General features: G+C 46.4%; 1 protein-coding gene across 2 annotated transcripts in view; it reads right to left on the bottom strand.

Annotated features, from left to right (window-relative positions):
* Positions 1 to 250: 250 nt before the first annotated feature.
* GAB2 (GRB2 associated binding protein 2) overlaps positions 251 to 24,303 on the bottom strand; it is a 131,818-nt gene continuing 107,765 nt past the window's right edge. The window contains exons 3-10 of one of the 2 annotated variants that reach the window (XM_087721013.1): positions 18,520 to 18,760; positions 16,344 to 16,927; positions 15,008 to 15,105; positions 13,478 to 13,754; positions 11,911 to 12,001; positions 6,234 to 6,336; positions 4,698 to 4,823; positions 251 to 1,349 (exon numbers count right to left, since the gene is read on the bottom strand). In XM_087721013.1, coding sequence (XP_087577139.1) covers positions 1,206 to 1,349; positions 4,698 to 4,823; positions 6,234 to 6,336; positions 11,911 to 12,001; positions 13,478 to 13,754; positions 15,008 to 15,105; positions 16,344 to 16,927; positions 18,520 to 18,760 — 1,664 coding nt within the window. In that variant the 3' untranslated portion in view covers positions 251 to 1,205. Of the gene's footprint in view, positions 1,350 to 4,697; positions 4,824 to 6,233; positions 6,337 to 11,910; positions 12,002 to 13,477; positions 13,758 to 15,007; positions 15,106 to 16,343; positions 16,928 to 18,519; positions 18,761 to 24,303 lie in introns of both variants that reach the window. The other variant, XM_087721012.1, reaches the window with a different exon arrangement.

Raw genomic sequence — 24,303 nt, forward strand, 5'->3', positions numbered from 1 at the left:
CACTGACTGTGCCCATTCGGAAGATCCTTTCATATCCCCGGCAGGAGCTGGAGCGAAGAACGGGAGCTCAACCTTGTCCCATGGCAACTCTCGGGTCTTGGACGCTGGTTTGCTAGCCTCTTGTCCAGGGTCCCAATTGCTCGAGCCCCGCCCTGTGCTCTTATTTGGAAAAACGAACATTTGCTTCGAATTAGGAGCGCTCGAGATAGGTAGCCAGGCATCAAATGCCGCATGAAACACAGAGTGGATGGACGTTTAAATATCAAAGCATTTATAACCATCAAATGCTGTCCTACACACCCACACACCAGGTACCAAATACTGCCCAACGCAGATTCAACTATTGTAAGATCTCGGACACCGATATCATCTATCCCACCAAGGGGAAACTATTGCGAAAACATCCAAAGCAGGTCCCATCGTTCAAATTCCCAGGAGAGAATTAGGAAGAATTTTGTTTTTTTCTTTCTTGTTGAGGGGTGGGGTGGGGAAGGATGGCGAACGAGGAATCATTTTCAGTTCCACAGTAATGCATTTCAAAAAGCTGATTTATACCGGCGAGCAGCAATCGTTTCTCGACATGCTTGTCGTCCTGGGAAGGACAATTGTGTACTTTAAGGAATTCGCATGATGGCCATTTACATAAAGAGCGGCGGGTGAGGGAGAGAAAGGCATTGCTTGGAGATTTCTTCACCCTTTTGTGAAGCGATACAGCGGACAGCTTCAAATCCACTTAGGATGAGTAGCTGGCCATCATCATCATCATCATTATTATTATTGTTATCACTATTGTCTCTAAAAAGGCAGAACTAGGAGGCCGAAATCAGGCTTAAGAGTTCCAACCGACAGCAGGAAGTCGGCAAAGAGTAGTTGCTTGATGCGAAAATAAAGAGATCCGCAGGTTGAAAGTGGATCAAAGAAAGTTTGGATACGGGCAGGTGGATGAGAAGCCATTGTTGGTTCACTGAATTCCTCCGAATAGAGCCAGCTGCTAACCCGTAACTGAAAAAAAAATGCCTTGATGCAGGTTTTCAGCCAAATATTTCTCTCGAAGAAGCTTGTTTTCAAAAGCAGAACCGCTCTGCTTATCCGGAACGGCCTCCCGCAGAAGGACCGAGAGAAGGTCCACACCGCAAGGGAGACAAATCGATGGTCTCCTCGATTACTGGGAGCCTCCATGGTTTCTCCACCACGTCCTTGCTTGGCTACTGCTTCGCGGTCTTGCTGGGCTCAGACGACTGCCGGACGTCGGTCCATTCCTGCATCGTGCTCTGCAAAGCTTGCGTCTTCTCTTTGTCCACCTGCACGTAGTCGACCTTCTCGTCGGAAGCGACGGACGATGTCGAGGGCTGTCCACAGAAAAGGGAAGAGAGAGGAGAAGTTGGGAAGACGTTCCAGATTTTGCATGGTTTGCTTTTTCATGTAAACCTAATATCACCCGCTACGGCCGCCAGCCCCGTTTACTGTAGATGGGGAACAGCACTATATAGTGCAAGATATACTGGTTCCACCACAAAACCGCGTTCGACTAAAGCGTGCTCGACGAAACCGCGTAGCTGACGTCATCACAGCGCGATGAAAAAAGCACGCTGTGAACGCTAAAGCTAAAATTAACCCCTAAACCTAAACCTAACCCCCCTAAACCTAACCCTAATCCTAAACCTAACCCTTAACCTAACCCTAAACCTAAACCTAACCCTTAACCTAATCCTAACCCTAACCCTAACCCTAACCCTAACCCTAACCCTAACCCTAACCCTTAACCTAACCCTAAAGCTAACCCTAAACCTAACCCTAACCCTAACCCTAAACCTAACCCTTAACCTAACCCTAAACCTAACCCTAAACCTAACCCTAACCCTAAACCTAACCCTAACCCTAAACCTAACCTTAAACCTAACCCTTAACCTAACCCTAACCCTAACCCTAACCCTAACCCTAACCCTAACCCTAACCCTAACCCTTACCTTAACCCTAACCCTAACCCTAACCCTAACCCTAACCCTTACCTTAACTTGAATCGCCTTGCTTTCAAAGCACTTTTTAAAGCGCCCTTTTTTCTCCGCGGTCGCTGTTGTCACGCTGCTGATGACGTCAGCGACGCAGTTTAATCGGGCGCGCTTTAGTGGAGCGCGGTTTTGTCGTGCCACGGATATACTAGATTCCAGGTGGCACAGGGGACAATTACAATACCTTATTTTATGGAAAGGTTTTCCCCTGTCGGAGGCATCTTGGGTTCATAGCAAGGACTGTAGGGCACCCCACCTGGTAGCGAGATTCCACTGCAGACATCCCACCAAACTGGGGAAAAGGGGTCCTTTAACTCTTAACTAACTGTAATTCGTAGCTTCCCAGATGCTGTCTCTGTGGTAGGGGGCCGCATGTCAGCTCTGACCAGCCCAGAGGCCTGGAGCTGCCATTCAGGGGAGAAGATTGGGCCAGCTGCCGAGACTCACCATCCCTCCTGAACAAGCTGAAGAAACTCCTGCTAACAATCCATGATTAATTGCCGGGTGGTTTTCGCTCTGGGTCACAAGGTGATGGGTGTGCGCAAGCGCGGGGTGCGGTTTATCTTAATTACCAATGTAGCTATAAAAGGTGTTGAGAAACACAGGGTGGCAGCTCTGACAATTTATTCATTGCCTTAGTGCTTTGTTGGTCAGTTCGTGCCGAAGGAAGAATGCAAACTGCATTTACGAACCGTTTCTGTGTTTGGCTGGTTTCATTAACCCTTCGGAACCTGACACCCAATGTTTTTCCAACTTTGCAACTTCTGGGACTTCAACTCCCAGAATTCCCCAGGCAGCCATGCTGGTTAAAGAATTCTGGGAATTGAAGTCCTCAAGTCTTAAAGTTACCAACCTTGGGGAAAAAGAAAACTGGTGTGTGAAGCATCAGAATACAACCCTCTCGAGAAAATGTTTTCTTTTGGTACCCCTCCCCTCAATATTTTATTTAACTAATAAAAAAATAGGAGAGATTTAAAAAAACCCACAACAATTTCAATAGCTTCGACACAGTACATCCTTTTCAACAAGAATAGAATATCTTAGAAATGAGTTTATGTTGTTGGAGGTGCAGTGACATGAATATTTCAGTAAGGAGCAATTATATGTCGAGCTAGTTTGGTGTAGTGGTTAAGGTGCTGGCCTAGAATCCAGGAGATGGTGAGTTCTAGTCCCGCCTTTGGAATGAAAGCCAGCTGGGTAACCTTGGGCCAATCACCAGCTGGCTTTCATTCCAAAGGCGGGACTGTGATAATGTGAGTTATAGTCCTGTCTTAATGGGTCCTGGTCATTGGCCCAAACTCACCCAGTCAGATTTCATGCCTAAGGCGGGACTAGAACTCATAGTCTCCTGGTGATTGGCCCAAACTCACACTGTCAATTTTCGTGCCTAAGGCGGGACTAGAACTCACCGTCTCCTGGTGATTGGCCCAAACTCACCCAGTCGGATTTCATGCCTAAGGCAGGACTAGAACTCATAGTTTCCTAGTGATTGGCCCAAACTCACCCAGTCAGATTTCATGCCTAAGGGAGGACTAGAACTCATAGTCTCCTGGTGATTGGCCCAAACTCACACTATCAATTTTCGTGCATAAGGCGGGACTAGAACTCACCATCTCCTGGTGATTGGCCCAAACTCACCCAGTCAGATTTCATGCCTAAGGCAGGACTAGAACTCATAGTCTCCTGGTGATTGGCCCAAACTCACCCAGTCAGCTTTCATGCCCAGGTCTAGAACTCACCGTCTCTTGGTGATTGGATCAAACTCACCCAGTCAGCTTTCATGCCTAAGGCAGGACTAGAACTCATAGTCTCCTGGTGATTGGCCCAAACTCACACTGTCAATTTTCGTGCCTAAGGCAGGACTAGAACTCACCATCTCCTGGTGATTGGCCCAAACTCACCCAGTCAGCTTTCATGCCTAAGGCAGGACTAGAACTCATAGTCTCCTGGTAATTGGCCCAAACTCACACTGTCAATTTTCGTACCTAAGGCGGGACTAGAACTCACCGTCTCCTGGTGATTGGCCCAAACTCACCCAGTCAGCTTTCATGCCTAAGGCAGGACTAGAACTCATAGTCTCCTGGTGATTGGCCCAAACTCACACTGTCAATTTTCGTGCCTAAGGCGGGACTAGAACTCACCATCTCCTGGTGATTGGCCCAAACTCACTCAGTCAGATTTCATGCCTAAGGCAGGACTAGAACTCATAGTCTCCTGGTGATTGGCCCAAACTCACCCAGTCAGCTTTCATGCCCAGGTCTAGAACTCACCGTCTCTTGGTGATTGGATCAAACTCACACCGTCAGCTTTCGTGCCTAAGGTGGGACTAATACTTACTCCATCGTGGTGATTGGCCCAAACTCACACTGTCAATTTTCGTGCCTAAGGCGGGACTAGAACTCACCGTCTCTTGGTGATTGGCCCAAATTCACCCAGTCAGCTTTCACGCCTAAGTTGGGACTAATACTTACTCCATCGTGGTGATTGGCCCAAAGTCACCCAATCGCCTTCCATGCCCTAAGGCAGGACTAGAACTCTCTGTCTCCTGGTTTCTAGCCTGCCGCCTTTATCGTGATATCAAACTGGGTTGAGTTTGGGGCCCTTGTTGAGTTTGTCACTCAAGACTGGCAGAATTTCCATGCTGAGCTGTTGGGATTGGCTGAAAAGATTTCAGAACCTGGAACGTACCTTTCGGTGGGGCCCAGGTGAGCTGGGCTGAAAGTCCAAAGCCAGGTAATCAACGCTCGTGCTGCTCTTCTTTTGGGCCGGGCTACTTTTCCCACTTGGAATAGGGGAGGCAGAAACCGGGTTTTGCTAAAATGATAGCAATTAGGAGCCATCAGTCAAGCAGCAGCAAAGGACACATTTAAGCAATCAGTCAAAATTCCCATTACTTCTAAAGGAGTGGAGGGTGGAAGAGAGAGAAAGAGAAGGAGAGATAGTAGGAGAGGAAGAAGAAGTGTGGAGGAGAGGTAAGGGAAGAAGAATGAGGTAAGGGAAGATGGGAGGAAGGGAGAGAAAAAGAAGGAGAGGAGGGAGGAAGAGAAAGAAAGAGAAGGAGAGAAGGTAGGAAGGAGAAGAAAGAGAGTAGGAGTAGGGAAGAGGTAAGGGAAGGAAAAAGGGGATGGAGAGGAGGAAGGAAGGAAGTAGAGAAGGAAGGGAGGGAGAAAAGAAAGAGAAAATAAGGTGGTGTCATAGCAGTGCGAAGGATGGTAAACAAAGCATTCCAAACTATACCTTATAACCTCTTAAATGGAATAATAATAATATAAGAATGGCAAAGAAAAAGAATAACTATGTGAATGTATACCTATAACTGTATGTAAGAGAATAAATGACAGTAAAAATATAAAGCACAATATAGGTAAATAATATCTGGTCATAAGTAGCTAAGTATAAATAAATAAAAATTGTACATAAAAATGGATAACGAACAAGGAGATTATGAACTCAAGATAGAAATGTATAGTAGGGAAAACACTAACTGCAAAGAAACCGATTTGGAACTGCTGTATGATATACGATGGAACTTATTGTTCCTATGTTGTTTTTAAGTCATGTGTTCATTTCTGTTGATGTGCTTATGTGTTTAAAATAAAAATGTATGTATGTATGTATGTGTGTGTGTGTGTGTGTGTGTATATATAAATATATATATATATATATATATATATATATATATATATATATATATATATATATATATATATATATATATATATATATATATATATATATATATATATATATATATATATACTGTTGCCTTTTTTGTTACATTTGTATTTGTGCTGATAAATAAATAAAGGGAGACTAGTATAGATCTATTTCAAGCTATTTAGCTCTCATCAGCTAGCCATACCCTTACTGGGATTTGAACCTGGGCTATATTACATATTAGGCAGACATCTTACAACAAATGTAACAAAAAAGGCAACAGTAAAAATATTGGGTTTCTGCCTGGATGGTCTCTTGTGACGAGCTGAAGGACAGAGAATGGAAGCAATTGACTTCCTCCCATATTTGGGCATACCAGGGGTTGTAAAATCTAATAGATACCTTTCACCCTGGCTTGGCTGATAACGGATAAGAGCCTGTGGCCTAATGGCTAAGATGTCTGTCTAATATGTTTCCGCTACCGGTTCACCAAAACCGGCCCGAACAGGCTGAATACCCCCTCTGAGACAAACCCCAAAATAGAAAGAAGCTTCCATAAAGACTTACCATGGCCACATAATTTTCTTCACTATCTCCTGAGTCGGTGCTGGTGATGCTCTGGGTTGAGGTGGGACGACAGTATTGAGAAAGGTTGGAGTTGAAGGCCTGGCTGAAATGAGATAATCCCGAGGAAAAGTCACCAGGAGTCAGAAGAACAAGAGTTAGAAGGTGTTGGAATACAGTGTTTGTGTGTTTTATGCCGTGACCCGTCAAAACCGCGATCCACAAAAGCGCGCTCGACGAAAGTGCGCATTTGACGTCATCACAGTGCGACGAAAAAAATTAAAAATTGAAATAAAAATAAAATTAAAGCAAGCTGATTCACATAAAGGTAAGGGTTAGGTTTAGGGTTAGGGTTAGGTTAAGAGTTAGGGTTAGGTTTAGAGCGTTAGGGTTATGTTTAGCGTTAGGTTAAGGGTTAGCGTTAGGTTTAGCGTTAGGTTAAGGGTTAGGTTTAGGGTTAGATTTAGGGTTAGGTTAAGGGTTAGGTTTAGGGTTAGGTTTAGGGTTAGGTTAAGGGTTAGGTTAAGGGTTAGGTTTAGGGTTAGGTTTAGGGTTAGCGTTAGGTTTAGCGTTAGGTTAAGGGTTAGGTTTAGGGTTAGATTTAGGGTTAGGTTAAGGGTTAGGTTTAGGGTTAGGTTTAGGGTTAGCGTTAGGTTTAGCGTTAGGTTAAGGGTTAGGTTTAGGGTTAGATTTAGGGTTAGGTTAAGGGTTAGGTTTAGGGTTAGGTTAAGGGTTAGCGTTAGGTTTAGCGTTAGATTAAGGGTTAGGTTTAGGGTTAGATTTAGGGTTAGGTTAAGGGTTAGGTTTAGGGTTAGGTTTAGGGTTAGGTTTGGGGGGGTTAGGGGAAGGTTTTCGCTTTATTTTTACATTTATCGATCACAGCGCGATGTTTTCGTCGCGCTGTGATGACGTCAAATGCGCGCTTTCGTCGAGCGCGATTTTGTCGTCCGCGGTTTTGTGGTGGAATCGTTTTATGCAACAACAGCAGCAATACTCAGTAGAATCAGAGTTCTGAGTTGTCAGATTTGCAAACAAAAGCGTTGTGGTAGCTGTGTTACTGGCCATTGTTGTCTTTTATTCTGTTGCAGTCTTAGCAATAGCAATAGCAGTTAGACTTATATACCGCTTCATAAGGCTTTCAGCCCTCTCTAAGCGGTTTACAGAGTCAGCATATCACCCCCACAGTCTGGGTCCTCATTTCACCCACCTCGGAAGGATGGAAGGCTGAGTCAATCTTGAGCCGGTGAGATTAGAACCGCCGAACTGCAGATAACAGTCAGCTGAAGTGGCCTGCAGTACTGCACCCTAACCACTGCGCCACCTCGGCTCTTTATAAGTCTTCTTTCTGTTGCTGTATCTTGCATCTATTTCTTAGTCTGTTATGACTGGGCCCATAACCTGTTAGAAATTCTGTATAGAGCCCTACAGAATTTCTAGCAGAAGGGACCTTGGAGGTCTTCTAGTCCAACCCCCTGCTCAGTCAGGAGATTCTACAGTTCCAGACAAATGGTTGTCCAACCTCCAGTGTTGGAGCACCCACAACTTCTGGAGGCAGGCTGTTCCACTGGTTGAATTCCTCCTCTGTTCTAGGTTGGTTCTCTCCTTCATTCGTTTCCACCCATTGCTTCCTATCCTGCCTTTAGGACTCGAGAGAGTTGTCAGAAATCCTATCTGCCAAGTGTGGAGTAGATGGACAGGCATAACCAAGTTTTCGGTGGGGAAACTGTGAGCATCTTAGACCAAACCAATTCCGAAAATGCTAGAGAATTCCTGGAAGTGTGGCACATCCAAACGAGACAATCAAAAACCCAAAAGGAAATAAAACAGAATAACAGAATAGCAGAGTGGGAAGGCACTCTGGAGGTCTTCTAGTCCAACCCACTGCTCAAGCAGGAAACCTTATACCATTTCTGGCATACGATTGTCCAATCTCATCTTAAAGACGAGAGCCGAGGTGGCGCAGTGGTTAAATGCAGCACTGCAGGCTACTTCAGCTGACTGCAGTTCTGCAGTTCGGCTGTTCAAATCTCACCGGCTCAGGGTTGACTCAGCCTTCCGAGGTGGGTAAAATGAGGACCCGGATTGTTGTTGGGGGCAATATGCTGACTCTGTAAACCGCTTAGAGAGGGCTGAAAGCCCTATGAAGCGGTATATAAGTCTAACTGCTATTGCTATTAAAAAGAGACCAAAATACTTCCCCACCAGCAATTGACACCCAAATGAGCAAAGATTAACACTAGACTAACAATCAAGTAAACAATTACCACAATCAAGGAACTTACCAATGCAGTCATACAAGCTAACAGCAAACAATAGTCTAATCAAGGAAATTTAAATAGTATCTGTTCTGATCCCCCTCGTCCCACACCAACACACACTCCGAGCCAAAGATAAGTTACGGCATTTAATTAACAGACAGACAGGTCCTTGGCAGAAAACCGGCACAGAGAAGCCTGGGCAGCAATCCAGCACAGATAAGGCTTGGCAGCAATCCAGCCTGCCAAGCTCACAATAATGTTCTCCGACATTGATTCCTGCGTTGACTTCTGCAAGAAGTCCTTCCTGCGTGTGCACAAGCAGTCTTTTTATAGTCTGGAGAGGAGCCTAATGACCACCAGCTGAGTGCAATTACCTCCTGACGCCTATTAGCTCTTTGGTGCTGTGCATCCAGGAACAACTCACTGCTGGCGTCCGGCTCACTCTCCCTTGTCTCCTCCCCACTGGTCCAAGGCTCAGGTGCCTCCTGGTGGCCAACCAGCCTCTCTGCGCCCTGCTCGGAGTCGGAACCCTGTCCAGGGTCCTCCACATCCTCCAGAGCCGACTCAGAGGGCCCCTCGCTGTCGGAGTCTGGTGGCAGCTCCAACGGCACCTGCTGAGCCACAGCAGGTATCTATGGTAAATGGTGTAGGGTCCTGCTTGAGCAGGGGGTTGGATGAGGGCCCCCCAACCTTTTGGACATCGGGGACCACTAAATTTATAATTTTAAATCTCGCGGACCACTAATAGGATCTGCCTAATGATCGGCTGGGTGGGAGTGGCTAGGTGGTCATGAGACTGGGTGGGCGTGGTCAACTCAATGTCACTCACATCAAGGGGCACCTCCCCAGCCTCTACTTGCCCCTCCTCTCCCAGCCACTCCTTGCCTCTCCGCCCGGGCTCCTTAGGGCCCCAACAGGAAGCAGTTGCTGGAGCTAAGCAGCCACCAGGAGAAAGAGTTGGCGAAACAGTTCAAATTGAATCTGACCGAGAAGGAAGCTGAAGCTCAGCAGAAGTACCTCACTGAGGACTAGGAGCATAAGCTTTCTAAGCAGAGGGAAGACCTGCAGGAGTGCAAGGCCAGGTGCCGGCACCTGGAGACTCAGTGGGCTGAGATGGTCAGCCAATTCCAGGCCGTGATGCAGCCCCACTGGAACGAGGCCCTCCAGGTCTTCGCCACCAGCGGCTCTTCCCTCCAGCCTTCGCCCAAAACCCCCCACCAGGAGGTTAAAGCAAACCCCAAGTTGGAATTTCTGCCCCCCTCCGACCCCCACAAAAACACCCTGAAGGGGGAGATTCTCTGTGATTCATTGCACGTATCCATCCCAGGGGCCGTAGTTTGAAAACCCCCGATTTAGTAAAAAATATGCAAATAATTTTTCTGCGCACCACCCAAATTTTCTCACAGGCCACCAGTGGCCCACGGACTACCAGTTGCTTACTGCTGGACTACAAGACGTCCAAGGTCCCTTCTAACCCCGTTATTCTGTCTTTTTTTTATTTTATTTTATTTTCAAATGTTTTATTCATTTTCATTTTCAATTTTGTACATTCACTTATATACTGAATATTTGCAATAATAATAATATAAAAAAATAAAACAAACCTAAACACAACTCATCATCCAACATATAAAACCAACCTGTCGCTTTCATCCTCCATACACCCCTTCTTCTCCCCCTCCAACTTTCCTTTCTCCCTCCAACAATCACCCCTCCTACTTCCCTTTCCCCTCCTATTTTCCTTTCTCGCCTTCCTCACCCTCCTTCCCCTCTCATCCTCCTTACATTCCCCTCTTCCTCCCTCCTTACTTCTCCCTCTTCTTTTCCTCTACTTCTCACTTTGGTGCATTTCTCTATTCATTAATCTATTCAGTTACTAAAAATTGCGCTAAAAAGAAAAAAGAAGAAGAAAAAAAAAAGAAAAAAAGAGAAAAAGAAAAAGAAAAGATAAGGAACAACAGTATACAAGTGTATTCTTCTTATTCTATATATTGAGACTATATCTCCACACACCCCCCAATGAACCCCCCTCCCTAATCCCCTCCGACTTCCCAGGTCCCACACCCGGCACAGTTCACTACCATTCACCTTCTAGAATATCTTATAGTCAAATAGATTAAAAATAATAATGAAAATAAAATAAAAAGAACACTCCGAAAAAGAAAGTCTGTCTTTTGAAACAATGGCTGGCTTCTGATTTCATACCAAGCTCTATATGGGGATCGGGTGGGCCTGCCTTGGGGACGATGTGTGAACTCATCCCCCGTGGCTTGCAAATTCTGGGCTTAGCACAATGTCTGAGCTGGTGGACCGTGGGTGATTCAACAACGGTGACCTCACCAAGAGACAAGCCCACCCTTTCTCCTCCCAGACAATGGACTATAATCTGAATTAGGGCATGAGAAATTGTCTGCAGCCGAACAGACAGTTCCATTCAACGGTTAATGGGTGGACTGCTAGCTCAGCCCCAGGGGAGGGGGGCTCCCTGTATTCGAAGGGTCAGGGGCTGCTTTAGCATTAACCCGAATGCGCTTTGGGGGGATCTGGCAGACCCAGGCCCTGTATTCTTAAAACAGCTGAGTATCTTCCCACAATTGGGCCTTTGCTCTTCGCTGCTACCCCACAATGGCAGGAAAAGATTGACTCCGTTTAAGGCAGCGTTTACCAACTGGTGATCGGTGGGTCACGGGTGGTACGCGAGAAACTTTCGGTGGTCCGCAGAAAAACTACTTGCATTTTTTTATATTGCACTAAATCAAACTACGGTCCCTGGGATGGATATGTGCAATGAACGCTTGTAAAGGCCTAAGGCAAAACTAGAACTCACTATCTCCGGGTGATTGGCACAACATCACCCAGCCACTTTCATACCTAAGGATGGACTAGAACTCACCATCTCCAGGTGATTGGCCCAAAGTCACCCAGCTGGCTTTCATGCCTAAGGCAGGACTAGAACTCACCATCTCCTGGTGATTGGCCCAACTTCGCCCAGCCACTTTTATGTCTAAGGCAGGACTAGAACTCACCATCTCCTGGTGATTGGCCCAACTTCGCCCAGCCACTTTTATGTCTAAGGCTGGACTAGAACTCATCATCTCCTGGTGATTGGCCCAACTTCGCCCAGCCACTTTTATGTCTAAGGCTGGACTAGAACTCATCATCTCCTGGTGATGGGCCCAAGATCGCCCAGCCACTTTCATGCCTAAGGCAGGACTAGAACTCACCATCTCCTAGTGATTGGCCCAACATCGCCCAGCCACTTTCATGCCTAAGGCAGGACTAGAACTCACCATCTCCTGGTGATTGGCCCAAAGTCACCCAGCTGGCTTTTATGCCTAAGGCTGGACTAGAACTCACCATCTCCTGGTTTCCAGTAATCATGATTAAACCTCTTTGAAAAAACAATGCAGTATTCTACTCACCCAGGTCTAGACCACGATTTTGTGACTGGCGATTTAAAGGGCAGTTCATCGATGACCGAATTGCCCCGGAGGTCAAGTGGGGTCGGTTTTGCTGGAGGAGAAAGAGAATCACAGTTGGGCTGAAGAGCTGCTTAAGGCTCCATTGAGCTGAAATTATGAAAAGTATCAAAGCATCCTTCCAGCCATCCTACCTTCAACCACCCATCCATTCATCCTCCATCCATCAGTCCTTCTTTTCATTATCCATCCATCCACCCATTCATTCATCCCTCCCTCCCTATTTCCTCCAATAATCCATCCATCTCTTCCACCATCCATCCATCCACTCATCACCCATCCATCTTTTCCAACATTCATCCATCTTTTCCAGCATCCACCCATCAGTCCACGCATTCATCCTTCTTTTCATCATCCATCCATCCTTCTTTTCATCATCCATCCATCCTTCTTTTCATTGATGCATTCATCCATCCATCCTTCTTTTCATCATCCATCCAGCCTTCTTTATAACATCTATCCATACTTCCATCCATCCATCTAATCATCCATCCACCTATCCTTCTTTTCATCATCCATCCATCCATCCATCCATCCATCCATCTTTTCCAGCATCCATCCATTCATCTATCCATCTATCCATCCACCCATCTTTCCCAACATCCACTCATCTTTTCCAGCATCCATCCACCCATCTGTCCACCCACTCATTCTTCTTTTCATCATCCATCCATCCTTCTTTTCATTGATGCATTCATCCATCCATATTTCTTTTCATTGTTCATCCATCCATCCTTCTTTATAACATCTATCCATATTTCCATCCATCCATCTAACCATCCATACATCTACCCTTCTTTTCATCATCCATCCATCTATCCATCCATCCATCCATCCCTCTTTTTCAGCATTCATCCATCCATCCATCTATCCATCCATCTTTTCCAGCATCCATCCATCTTTTCCAGCATCCATCCATCCATCCATCCATCCATCCATCTATCCATCCATCTTTTCCAGCATCCATCCATCTTTTCCAGCATCTATCCACCCATCTGTCTACCCACTCATCCTTCTTTTATCATCCATCCATCCATCCATCCATCCATCCATCCATCCATCCATCATTCTTTTCATCATCCATTCAGCCATCCTTCCTTATATCATCCATCCATCCATCTATCCATCCATCCATCCATCCATCCATCCATCCATCCAAACACCCACCCACCCACCCACCCACCCACCCACCCACCCACCCACCCAGCCATCCTTTTCATCATTCATCCATCCACATCCACCCACTCATCCATCCATCCCTCCAGCCATCCTTCCTTCAATCATCCATCCATCTCTTCCACCATCCATCCACCTTTCATTTATTCATCTATCTTTTTGAGCATCCATCCACCCACCCATTCATCCTTCTTTTCATTCATTCATTCATTCATTCATTCATTCATTCATTCATTCATTCATTCATTCATTATCTATCCATCTTTTCGAGCATGCATGCAGGCATGCACCCACCCACCCACCCACCCACCCACCCACCCACCCAAGTCTTCACCTTTCCGATCAGGCTTAAGGTTGCGGTTAATGGGTGGGGGCTGGATTTCACTCATCCGCCTCAGGGGCTGAGCGCTGCTCCCTTTCTGAGCTGGGAAGGTGGAGGAGGCGTGGGCCATCATGTCCAGGTGGTGAGGCCCAGGGCTCATGGGGATGTAGAGGTGCTGGGAGCTGCCATTGGAGCGCTCCACGTTCTGCAGGAGGGAAGAACCTGGGTTCATGGGGACGTAGTTGTCTTCGGAGTCTGCGCTATGGGAACGAGCCACGACCGTTTTGTTCTGCTGGGACAGAAAATAAGAAAGTTGAGTCAGAAGAGGGAACCTTAAGAAAACATTCCATTCCTAGGGGCGGTAAGGCAGCCTGAATTTTAGCTCTGCTTGTTTAAGACAAGTTTCTAGTCCTTAAGACTCTAAACCAGTGGTAAAATTCAATATTTTTTTTACTACCGGTTCTCTGAGCATGGCTTGGTGGTTAGGTCCTGTGACTGAATGGGCGTGGCCAACTCAATGCCACTCATGCCCACGCCCACTGAGTCACATTTATTTATTTATTTATTTATTTATTTATTTATTTATTTATTTATTTATTTATTCATTCATTCATTCATTCATTCATTCATTCATTCATTCATTCATTCATTTATTTATTAGTCTTATAAACGGCTTCATAGGGCTTTCAGCCCTCTCTAAGCAGTTTACAATTTTTTTAGCAAATTGAGTCAGCAACTTGCCCCCACAGTCCAGGTCCTCATTTTACCCACCTCGGAAGGATGGAAGGCTGAGTCGACCTTGAGCCAGTGAGATTTGAACCGCTGAACTGCAGATCACATGGACCCCACCACCAACAAGCCACGCCCAGAGAACCCAGTAAGAAAAAGGTGTGTATCAGTCTGTTCACAGCAGAGCCGCTGCTCCCTTTATGGTCCTCCCCCAACCCCCTCCCTCCCTGGGTCTACCTTAAAGGGACAGGCTGCAGCAGCTCTGCTGTGAACGGAGGGAGAAACGTTCGGATGGTCTCTGCTGCATTTAACGTTGAATTCTGTGGCAGAGACAATCCGAACGTTTTCCCCTCCGTTCACAGCTTCCTCCATTCACAGCAGAGCTGCTGCTCCCTTTATGGTCCTCCCCCAACCCCCTCCTTCCCGGGAACTATCTTAAAAGGACGGGTTTCAGCAGCCCTGCTGTGAACGGAGGGAGAAACGTTCGGATGGTCTCTGCTGCATTTAACATTGAATTCTGTGGCAGAGACAATCTGAACGTTTTTTCCTCCTCCTCCTTCTTTCTTCTCCTGCCCCCTCTCCTTCTTTTTCTTTCCTCCTCCTCCTCCTCCTTTTCCTCCTCCTCCTCCTCCTCCTCCTCCTCCTCCTCCTCCCCCTCCTCCTCCATTTTCAAGGGGGGAAAAACCCCCAAGAAAGTCCAGTTGCCTTTTGAAAAAGCATCTTTGGGACAACCATGACCTGGATGGCTGAGAATATCCACAGGCCTTTAACAAGCAACCTGGGATCTTTCTTGGAAGGCTCCTCAAAACTCACCAGATACGAACTGGCTCCCATGAGATTCGCAGACTCGGCCGATGGCCCCAGGCCGCTGACGCTGGGCTGAGGATATTCATAGGTTTCACAGGAAGACGCTGGAATCAAAAGCAGGAAAAGTGAACATGAGGAGAGAGCAAGTCGACTGAGATGTTCCCCTCATGCTGCGTTTGAGATCAGCAAAGGTCATTTTCGTCAGTGTTTCTCGACCTCGACAAGTTGAAGATGGTGTAGACAGGCCTACTTGGGCGGGGTGTGTGTATGTGTTGGACTAGATGACCTACAAGGTCCCTTCCAAACAGGGGTGGGATTGAAAAATTTTAGCAACTGGTTGCTGTGTGGGTGTGGCCATGGCGTGACCCGTCAAAACCGCGGTCCACAAAAGCGCGCTCGACGAAAGCGCGCATTTGACGTCATCACGAAAAAAATTAAAAATTGAAATAAAAATAAAATTAAAGCAAGCCGATTCACATAAAGGTAAGGGTTAGGTTTAGGGTTAGGGTTAGGGTTAGGTTAAGGGTTAGGGTTAGGTTTAGAGCGTTAGGGTTACATTTAGCGTTAGGTTAAGGGTTAGCGTTAGGTTTAGCATTAGGTTAAGGGTTAGGTTTAGGGTTAGATTTAGGGTTAGGTTAAGGGTTAGGTTTAGGGTTAGGTTTAGGGTTAGGTTTGGGGGGGTTAGGGTAAGGTTTTCGCTTTATTTTTACATTTATCGATCACAGCGCGATGTTTTCGTCGCGCTATGATGACGTCACGTACGCGCTTTCGTCGAGCGCGATTTTGTTGTCCGCGGTTTTGTGGTGGAACCTGGCCATGGTGGGCGTGGCTGGAAACGGGACTTCCTGAATTTCTGGGAGGCCTGATTTTTCGCCCTCCCACAGCCTCCGCGTGGGCCCTGCACGTACCTGGCATCCAAAACGGGCCATGTGGAGACTCCTGGGAGGGGTGCGGGGGTGGGCGAGGCCAGCCAGTCCTTTCAACTACCAGTTCGGCGAACCGCATGTAAAATTAGCAGCCGGTTCACCCGAACTGGTCTGAACCGGCTGGATCCCACCCCTGCTTCTAACTCTGTTAATCTGTATCAAGACATCTGGCTGGCTGGGGAATTCTGGCAGTTGAAGACCACATATTGTCAAGCTGCCAAGGCTGAGAATCACCTCCTCCTCCTCTGTCCCTCCTCCTTTCCTCTTCCTCCTCCCCTCTTTCTTTTTCCTTCTCCTCCTTCTTTCTTCCTTGGAGGTCTTCTAGTCCAACCCCCTGCTCGAACTGAAAACCCTATACCGTGTTGGACAAATGGCTGTCCAGTCTCTTCTTGAAAAACCTCCCGGGATGGAGCTACCTCGGTGTAACCTGCAGTTCTCCACCGCCGGCAGGGTGTTCCTTCGGGGAATGGTGGTGACGGTCGGACTCATGCTGAGGCCTTCGCTGTCCACCAGGCGTTGTTGGGGGCTGCCCCAGCGGGATTCCGCCTGGCCCGGCTTGGGAGGTCTGGGGGGAGGCGTCGCCACCGCGTCGCTCGAAGCCACCGCCAAGGCATTATGGTTTTTGTCCAGCGTGAAGGTCCTCGGGATCTGGTAAATGGACAGAGGGGTGCCCGGCACGTCGTAGGAATCTGTGGAAAGGTCCCCGAAGTCTTTGCAAAGCGTGCTGTTGGGGGTCTTGAAGGTGTAGACCTCCTCGCTATCCGACGTCTCCGAGCCGGTGAGGCTGGCTTTGGTGTGGGCGTAGCAGCCGAAGCTCCTGGGCAAGTCGTAAGCGCTGTCCCGGAGCTCCGAGTTGTGCCGGTTGGGTTTGGGCAAGCTGTAGAAACCGTGGAGCTGCCCGCCTAGCCCGTTGACGCAATGCCCGTTCTCCTGAGACAATTTCTGAACCGACGGGTCGCTCCGCATGAAGAAGCGGGTGGCTTGCGAGAAGCTGGCGCTCCTGCAACGAAAGAAGAAAGGGAGGAAGAAGAAGAAGGATTACTTGATTGATCACCAGAGCCCGTTGGGTCTCGTGCAGTGATGGCTAAGGCTTTTCTCCCTGTGTGCCGAAATCAAGTGCGTGCCCACAGCCATAATACAATGCGCCACGCCCCTGCACACATGACATAATGCAATGCGCCCCACCCCTGCGCATGTGACCCACTGTGCATGTAACCCCTTGCGCATGTGCATACAACCACCCTGTGCTCCTTGCGCATGCGTGCTTCAGCTGCTACGCCCACACATCGTCAAGCTGCCACACCAATTGGCAGCTTGACGATGTGTGGACTACACCTGCCAGAATTCCCCAGCCAGCCAGATGTCTTGATGCAGATTAACAGACTTGGAAGCAGGGGGATTCAGGCGGTTCGGTAATTGAAAGGACTGGCTGGCCTCGCCCACCTCGCTGCGCCCCTGAGCATGTAACCCAGTGGTGGGTTGCAGCTGGTACACCCCGGTATGGGTGTACCAGAGTCAGCCCGGAGCACTTGATACCATTCCATTCTGGTGCTCCAGAAGTCCCGGCCGCCCGAGCTCCTTACCGGTCTTTTAAGTCTTCTGCGCTTCCGCACATGCACATGGCGCATACACCACCTGCACGATGCTCTGCTGAGCAGTTGGATCATCGTGGAGGCTCGCAGAGACACTAAGATCGGTTGGAACGGGATCCGGAACCCACCGCTGATGTAACCCCTTGTGCATGCACACACAACCACCCTGTGCTCCCTGTGCATGCGTGCTCCCACACTTATATGCACATGACCCCCTCCCCCATCCCTTAGTTTGGGGCTAGCAGGCCTCCATGAAACCTTGTGGGACCAAAAAATGGGCCATGGGGTGGGGGAGGTGCTGCATCCCCCCGCTGATGCATGCGCGTGTGTCTCCCACATGCCTGACAGAGACCTGAAAATCAGTTGGCCGGGGGGAGGCACACACGCATACAAGATTCAAAATTCAGATGCTGCACAACTGACTCATATTTGTGATGGTTGTAGTGTCCTGGGGATAGTTTCACATGCCTGCCTGCCCCTTGCTCTAATGGTGGTTCATGCCCTCACGCGATCACCCGCTGCTTCGACCCCCCTGTTCCAAATGGGTTGTGGCTCAGTACGAGACTGTGCACCCGGGATTGGGGACCTCAGCTAAAGATTAAGGTAAAGCTAAAGATTCCCCTGGAACATATGTGCTAGTCATTCCTGACTCTAGGGGGCGGTGCTCATCGTTTCAAAGCCGAAGAGCCAGCGCTATCCAAAGACGTCTCCGTGGTCATGTGTCCAGCATGACTCAAGGCCGAAGGCACACGGAAGGCTGTTATCTTCCCACCAAAGGTGGTTCCTATTTTTCTACTTGCATTTTTACGTGCTTTCGAACTGCTAGGTTGGCAGAAGCTGGGACACGTCACGGGAGCTCACTCTGTTACGCGGTGCTAGGGATTCGAACTGCCGAACCGCCGATCTTTCTGATCGACAAGCTCATTGTCTTAGTCCCTGAGCCACCGCGTCCCTTTCAGCTAAAGATGGAAAAGAATGATTTGATTAAACCAAGGGTTACCTTGTATTTTCTGATTTCTGGCTCATGCACTGGTGTAGAAAGAGATAGTCTTGGGGGGCACTGGTGGAGAGGGTGCTCCGGATGTGATTGGAAGGCGACTCGAACGTGAAGAGGGTGGGCTGGCTGGAGTGCGAAGGAGCCGAGGTTTTCCGTTCCCGCAACAACCGTTGGTTGGAGCCGCTGAACTCAGCTGGGGATGAGCGAGGAGCGTGACTCACAAGAGGGACATTTCGTAAGGATTCTGCCCAGGAGGAAAACAACAACAACAGAGAAGTTACTATCAAAGTGAATAGTACTAAGTGGCGGTTGATTTGAGTCTGTACTTTCCCAAGACTTAGAATAACTTTACCATTACTGATGTTATGCGTAAATAAATTGACTCAGGCAATCCACTGTATAATTAAGTACTTACATAAGTTAAATAAAAACTTATTTTTAAAAAATAAAGTGACAATAAAGTTTGTTGTCGCTTTAAAAGTACACTAATCGGCAGACTAAAATTTCGTTGTCGCTTTAAAGGTACGCTAATTGACAACTAAAACTTTGTTGTCGCTTTAAAGGTACGCTAATTGGCAGACTAAAAGTTTGTCATCGCTTTAAAGGTACGCTAATCGGCAGACTAAAACTTTGTTGTCGCTTTAAAGGTACGCTAATCGGCAGACTAAAAGTTTGTCATCGCTTTAAAGGTACACTAATCGGCAGACTAAAACTTTGTCGTCACTTTGAAGGTACGCTAATTGGCAGACTAAAACTTTGCTGTCGCTTTAAAGGTACGCTAATCGGCAGACTAAAACTTTGTTGTCGCTTTAAAGGTACGCTAATTGGCAGACTAAAAGTTTGTCATCGCTTTAAAGGTACACTAATCGGCAGACTAAAACTTTGTCGTCACTTTGAAGGTACGCTAATTGACAACTAAAACTTTGTTGTCGCTTTAAAGGTACGCTAATTGGCAGACTAAAAGTTTGTCATCGCTTTAAAGGTACGCTAATCGGCAGACTAAAACTTTGCTGTCGCTTTAAAGGTACGCTAATCGGCAGACTAAAACTTTGTTGTCGCTTTAAAGGTACGCTAATCGGCAGACTAAAACTTTGTTGTCGCTTTAAAGGTACGCTAATCGACAGACTAAAAGTTTGTCATCGCTTTAAAGGTACGCTAATCGGCAGACTAAAACTTTATTGTCGCTTTAAAGGTACGCTAATTGGCAGACTAAAACTTAGTTGTCACTTTAAAGGTACGCTAATCCGCACTCTAAAACTTTGTTGTCGCTTTAAAGGTATGCTAATCGGCAGACTAGAACTTTGCTATCGCTTTAAAGTTTCGCTAATCGGCACACTAAAACTTTGTTGTCGCTTTAAAGGTACGCTAATCGGCAGACTAAAACTTTGTTGTCGCTTTAAAGGTACGCTAATCGGCAGACTAAATCTTTGCTGTCGCTTTAAAGGTTCGTTAATCGGCAGACTAAAACTTTGTTGTCGCTTTAAAGGTACGCTAATCGGCAGACTAAATCTTTGCTGTCGCTTTAAAGGTTCGCTAATCGGCAGACTAAAACTTTGCTGTCGCTTTAAAGGTTCGCTAATCGGCAGACTAAACTTCGTTGTCGCTTTAAAGGTTCGCTAATCGGCAGACTAAAACTTTGCTGTCGCTTTAAAGGTTCGCTAATCGGCAGACTAAAACTTTGTTGTCGCTTTAAAGGTACGCTAATCGGCACACATTAAAATGAAATTTCGTTGCATGCAGCTCTCAAAGGGTCACCACCTCCAACATACACTACATTAACATGACAAAATAAATAAATAGATAAATACAAAATTGGAGGTCTTCTAGTCCGATCCCCTGCTCAGATAGGAGACCCTATATTCGAGTGATGCCTAACCTTTTTGTTGTCGTGTGCAGACGCGCCCGCCCGCCCCCATAATGCAATGCAAGCACGACACCCCCTCCTGTCCCTGCCCTCCTGCACATGCACATATAGGCACTTCTCCCACATTCCTCCTGTCCCCGTCCCCCTGTGCATGGGTGTGTGACACCACCCCCACCCCGTTGTGGGCTTGGTAGTCCTCCCTACAGCCTCCTGGGACCCAAGATGGGCCACAGGGAGGGTGCTACCCCACCCACACTCCCCCTGCGCCCCCGCGCATGCACACATAACCCACCTGCCCCCATGCAGGCGTATGACCCGCCCTCCCACCCCTTGCACATGCATGCATGTCTCCTGCAGGTGCTCCATCCCTGCGCATGCGCAGCAGAAACCCGAAGATCAGCTGGCCATCGGGAGGCGCACACACATGCGCGGTGGAGCCGAGCTGGGGCGACGGCTCACCTACGCGCAGAGAGGGCTCTACGTGCCGTCTGTGGCACACATGCCATAGTTTTGCCATCACCATTCCGGGCAAACCACTGTCCAATCTCTTCTTAAAAAACCTCCAGTGTTGAAGCACCCACAGCTTCTGGTGGCAAGCTGTTCCATTGGTTAATTGTGTGCTCCCTGTTAGGAAGTTTCTCCTTATTTTTAGGTTGCTTCTCTCCTTGATTGGTTTCCATCCATTTTTGCCCTGTCTTCCGATGCTTTGGAAAATAAGTCGATCCCCACCCCCCCTTCCTCTTCTTTGGGGCAGCCCCTCAAATATTGGAAGACTGCTATCATGTCACCCCTGGTCCTTCTTTTCATTCAATGAGACAGGCCCATTCCCTGCGCCCATCTCCAATTAAAGCAGCATTAGTCAGCAGGTAATATGGAAAACTGCCAAAGAGGAGAGAGGATTGTGTGTTTTTTCATCTCACCGCCCTCTTTCCATTAAGGGTCACGATTCAACAACATTTGGGATGCTGCCATGAAGCAAAAGCTGATGTCAAGTGAGCTTCCTGGAATCCACTCCCTCCCCCAATTTCTATCACACTCAGAAAGGGATATTAATAAACCTTGCTGACTAATTTCTGCCTAGCCGTGCCTCCCACCGATGTTCAACGGTTACCTTTTATGATGTCAGCGGGAGATTAAAAGGGGAGGAAAAAATATATATATTCTTGTTTCTATAGCTCACAGTTAAGGGACGCACAGAGAGACTTCGTATCTCTGCTTTCAAGCCAGTGCCTTATGCTCTAAGAATTTAAATAGCCTCATTTCGTCCCTGCTTGTTATATTGCCCCGATAAAGCTGCTATTAACGGTGGTTATGTGCCTGCTTTATATATATATATATATATATATACATATATACATATATACATATATACTTAAAGTCACAACCCCTGGTATGCCCAAGTATGGGAGGAAGGTCACACTTCCACTCTCTGTCTTCGGCTCGTCACAAGAGACCATCCAGACAGAAACCCAATATTTTTTACTGTTGCCTTTTTTGTTACATTTGTTATATTTATGCTGATAAATAAATAAAGGGAAACTAGTATAGATCTATTTCAAGCTATTTAGCTCTCATCAGCTAAATTCGATTCCCAAACTTGGGTATGGCTAGCTGATGAGAGCTAAATAGCTTGAAATAGATCTATACTAGTCTCCCTTTATTTATTTATCAGCATAAATATAACATATATACATATATACATATATACATATATACATATATACATATATACATATATACATATATACATATATACATATATACATATATACATATATACATATATACATATATACATACATACATACATACATACATACATACATACATACATACATACATACATACATATATATATATATATATATATATATATATATATATATATTAGATTTTTACAACCCCTGGTAAGCCCCATTTATGGGAGGAAGCTAACTGCTTCCATCATCTGTCAATCGGCTCGTCACAAGGGTCCATCACGACAGAAACCCAATATTTTTACTGTTGCCTTTGTTATATTTGTGTTTTTTATTTGTGCTGATAAATATCAGGGGTTGTAAAAATCTAATAGATACCTTTCACCCTGGCTTCGCTGATAACAGATAAGAGCCTGTGGCCTAATGGCTAAAATGTCTGCCTAGTATGTAATATAGCCCAGGTTCAAATCCCAGTAAGGGTATGGCTAGCTGATGAGAGCTAAATAGCTTGAAATAGATCTATACTAGTCTCCCTTTATTTATTTATCAGCACAAATAAAACACACACACACACACACACAAACATATATATATATGTATTTGTGCTGATAAATATATGTGTGTGTGTGTGTGTGTGTGTGTAGGTATGTATGTATATAAAGTTTTTTTATTTTTTCCTTTTCATAACACATAACCAGATGTCTACTATTACATAACCAACATCGTATTTACATTATGAAATGTTTACATCAATTCGTTTTGCCATCAACTCCCAAAAACAATTATTGGCTCTTCTGCTCTCCATACAGCATTATTTGTACCTTTATCCATCACTTTCTTCTGCCTCTTTCCTCCTCATCCCTACCTCCTTTCTTCCCTCTGTTGTCCTTCTCTACTTCCCCTTCCTCTCTCCTTCTCTTCTCTCCCCTTTCCACTCCTCCTTTCTCTCCTCCTATTCCCTCCCCCTGCCCTCTCTCCTATCCCTCGCTTCTTCCTTTACCTCTCTTCTTTACTTCCCACTCTTCATCTCATTTACTTGGTGTATTTCAGCCTCTGAGCAAGCTCCATTTTGTGTTGATGGCATTTATAATTCCTTTTCAATGTACATATTTAATTTTAACTTATATCTTCCTCCTCCTTTTTTAAAAGAGAAAAAAAAAGTATACTTATATAGTAATTGTATTTTTAACCCAGCCTAATTTTGGCCGAGATGTAGACCTGCTTACGATTCCCAGCTATTCTCATCATTATATTTACATAATTATGCATCCTTACACGCCCCAAATTTGTAATTCTGTCTTTATAATCTCAATAATTTCCCAGTGTAAGTATATTTCATGTTCTCTCTATGTGCCTGCTTTTATTACTCCAAGAAGTTTTTGCAGATGCAAAATGATTTGGAGTACTTAAAAATACATTTTTCGGGTGTTCTGATCCTACACGCCGGTGAAATAGGAAAAAAAATATAGATAGTCCTCAACTTAATGACCACAACTCTGCTAAGAGAGATTCACCCGATTTGACCATCTTTTTCCTCCCCCCGTTGTTAAGTGAATGACTGCAGTTGTCAAGCTGGTGACACAATTGTTAAGGGGATCTGGCGTCCCGGTTGACCGTCGGAAGGTTGCAAAAGGGGATCACGTGACCCTGGGACACTGCAACCGTCATAACTGTGAGTCAGTTGCCAAGCATCTGAATTTTGATCATGTGATCACGAGGGTGTTGCAACGGTCGTAAATGTGAAAAATGGTCACTGGTCACTTTTTTTATGTATGTCAAGGACTGCCTGTAATCATTTAAGAGATTGAAATCCTGTTTTTTCCTCTAAAGGTTCACCCAGCTAAAGGTTCCCCTCACAAGTATGCGCCAGTCGTTCCCGACTCTAGGGGGCGGTGCTCATCTCCGTTTCAAAGCCAAAGAGCCAGCGCTGTCTGAAGATGTCTCCATGGTCATGTGGCCGGCATGACTAAATGCCGAAGGCATATGCTGGTCTTGTTGTATTCGGGTCTTTTCCTGTGTAAGATTGAGATTGTCTTGGCAACGTTTCAGCGAGGTCTCACTCGCCATCTTCAGGCTGGGTTTTGGGCTTAAAGCGTGGTTGGAGCTGCCGTCTTTCTATAAATCTTGGTGCGGGGTGTGTGGAGTGCTGGCTTTGTTTCAGTAAGTGGAATTATTGGTTGTGTGGTTGTATCATGATTGGTAGATTGGTGCTGGCTGTGTGTCCGT

The sequence above is a fragment of the Thamnophis sirtalis genome, unplaced genomic scaffold (assembly GCF_051295495.1).
Source record: "Thamnophis sirtalis isolate CommonGarterSnake01/CBP01778 unplaced genomic scaffold, rThaSir2_p1.2 scaffold_8, whole genome shotgun sequence".
Classification (NCBI taxonomy): Eukaryota; Metazoa; Chordata; class Lepidosauria; order Squamata; family Natricidae; genus Thamnophis; species Thamnophis sirtalis.